This window comes from Borostomias antarcticus (genome assembly GCF_949987555.1).
Source record: "Borostomias antarcticus genome assembly, contig: scaffold_116, whole genome shotgun sequence".
Classification (NCBI taxonomy): Eukaryota; Metazoa; Chordata; class Actinopteri; order Stomiiformes; family Stomiidae; genus Borostomias; species Borostomias antarcticus.
In genome coordinates this window covers 292,115-294,614 of record NW_028175885.1, presented here as the reverse complement: position 1 = coordinate 294,614, position 2,500 = coordinate 292,115, and the positions used below count along the sequence as shown (strand labels likewise).

The window sequence follows — 2,500 nt, the reverse complement described above, 5'->3', positions numbered from 1 at the left end:
CTTTGGCAATATTCACCTACTTTGCGTTTCCTGCCAACAATGCTTATTGCATGGATATAAGATATATAACTTTAATGATGCCCAGGAGGGTAAATGTAGTCATTAAAGCAGCAGAAATATGGCTCTGAAATAAACATGTTTTGTGTTTAATCTCACTTCCTGTATCATGAACACAGATCACCCATGATTGGATGGGATAAGTAGACAAGGGTCAGTTAGATAGACTGCTAGATTACGGATAGTAAAATGCCAGTTGCTGATAAGAACAAGCGATAAGAATAACTCCAATGTTCCTGTATCTGTACTGGTTATATATATCCGTACTGGTTATATATATCTGTACTGGTTATATATATATATATATCTAGAATAACCTTTCTATGCTATTCTGTCTAATCTATTCTTTCTATAGTAGCTCATCTTCAATCCAAACTGACTCATCCGGGTCCTGCTAGTGGCACGTATGTTGTCACGTGGTTGTTCTCGTGCACTCTCGTCCCAGGGCGCGCAGACCCTCCCGCGTGCTCGCTCCCGCGCCAACCACGTCACAACGCCGCCTCCTGATTGGAGGAGCCATCTAGCGCGCGCGCCCCCGGTGTCACCTTGCTCTGGTCGGTGGAGGGTAACGAGAACGCTGCGAGCCCAGGGCCGGTAGGACTGTCCGGTATCATCACAGACTCACCGGGACGAACCGGGCCGGACCGACAGCCCAACATGGCGGACATGAAGCCCAAGACCTCGCCCAAGGCCGTGAAGTTCCTGTTCGGAGGCCTGGCCGGGTAGGTCAGCTGGGTCACCGGGACCGGAGAGGAGCTCCCGCTGCGGGGGTCGGTTACCGGAACGCGCGTGGACCGGGTCATCTGGACGGGGAAGGAGGTTCTGAATGAGCTTATCTGGGTTCCCGGGGCTAGCTCGTTAGCAGCTCGTTAGCATAGCACCGCGTCTACGGTCGGTGTTATTATCCCTCTTTCCGTTAACCGGCTGTGCGCGCACACAGTTACTGACATTCACATGTAACCGTAACAATTGGTGACAGTCAGGCCCTGTCTCCGCCGGTCGTAGTTATATAACGGTTTATCCGTGATAGGAATAGCCGTGACTCCGGTGGCCCGTGCAGACTGTCACACCGTCACACCGTGTTCCTCTCTTCCGTGCAGACGGTCACACCGTGTCTCTTCTTGAAAGGTCACGACCCCGCGAGCCTCTCTGCTCGGTTCCCTCCCGGTTCTGAAAGGCGCAGATCTCGGGCCTCGTGCACCACCGAGAGAATCACAGCGGAGCCGTAGGACATGGTGGTGTGTGTGTGTGTGTGTGTGTGTGTGTGTGTGTGTGTGTGTGTGTGTGTGTGTGTGTGTGTGTGTGTGTGTGTGTGTGTGTGTGTGTGTGTGTGTGTGTGTGTGTGTGTGTAACTAGCTCTGTAACCTCACAGTAAACCCAGTTCTGCTGGAGGGTCTTATCTCATGTGTAGCTAGACCTTTGCAAACACTGATTTTTACTGTACTGATTACTGCCTCTCCCCTCTCTCTCTCCCTCCCTCCCCTCTCTCTCTCCCTCCCTCCCCTCTCTCCCTCCCCCTCCTCTCCTCCCTCTCTCTCCCCCTCCCTCCCTCTCTCCCTCCCTCTCTCTCCCCCTCCCTCCCTCTCTCCCTCCCTCTCTCCCTCCCTCTGCCTCCCTATCTTTCTCCCTCCCTACCTACCTCTCTCTCCCTCCTTCTCTCCCTCTTACTCTCTCTCTCTCTCTCCCTCCCCCTCCCTCTCTCTCTCCCTCCCCCTCCATCCCTCCCCTCTCTCTCTCTGTCTCTGTCTCTGTCTCTGACCCTGTCCTCTGTGTTCTGAGTGTTGTGTGGGCGTGAGGGGTTAGGGTTAGGCAGAGCAGGTAGAACAGGATATGATGCACACCAGTCAGTCCGGTGTGCTCTGTGTGTGTGTGTGTGTGTGTGTGTGTGTGTGTGTGTGTGTGTGTGTCAGTAGTAATGCAGTTATGTGCTCCTCAGACGGTCCAGTTTCCCGAGTTGTGAAGTCGTTCTTCATGAGCTTTTAGGTCGTAATATGGGAACAACATGGATGCTGCAAAGAAGATCATATTTTTTCCTCCGCAGGGCATTAAAACAACCCGCTGGGAGCTGTTTATAGACAATACAGAGCAAAGGATTCCCTGAAGCACAAAGATATTGCTTTACAGTATCTGACTTGTTGAATAACCTTGATTTAGATCACTCTACAGAAACTAACGCTTACAACCTAACGCCATGGGGCTTACCTTACTAATTAAATGTGAGACTTAATAGTTCATTGTTTATATAGAAAGTCAATACGATTCTCGTGAACTGGGCGGAGGGCGGTGCGAATCTCCGAACTCGGTGACACGGCGGCCAGGATTCGCCGCGCGGCGACATTCGCAAAAGTTCAATTTTTTGAACTTTCCTGCGGCGGATTCGCGTGGCGACCCATTGATCCCACGGCGAGATTGGGTGAACTGGGTGGCGCAAATTTTCATTTCA

The 2,500-nt window shown here is 51.8% G+C and overlaps 1 protein-coding gene across 1 annotated transcript in view; it reads left to right on the top strand.

Moving 5' to 3' along the window:
• The first annotated feature begins 628 nt into the window (after positions 1-628).
• Positions 629-2,500, top strand: part of LOC311329074 (mitochondrial 2-oxoglutarate/malate carrier protein) — a 10,999-nt gene continuing 9,127 nt past the window's right edge. Inside the window, exon 1 of the mRNA XM_084462960.1 lies at positions 629-779. Coding sequence (XP_084319086.1) covers positions 715-779 — 65 coding nt within the window. The 5' untranslated portion in view covers positions 629-714. The remainder of the gene's footprint in view (positions 780-2,500) is intronic.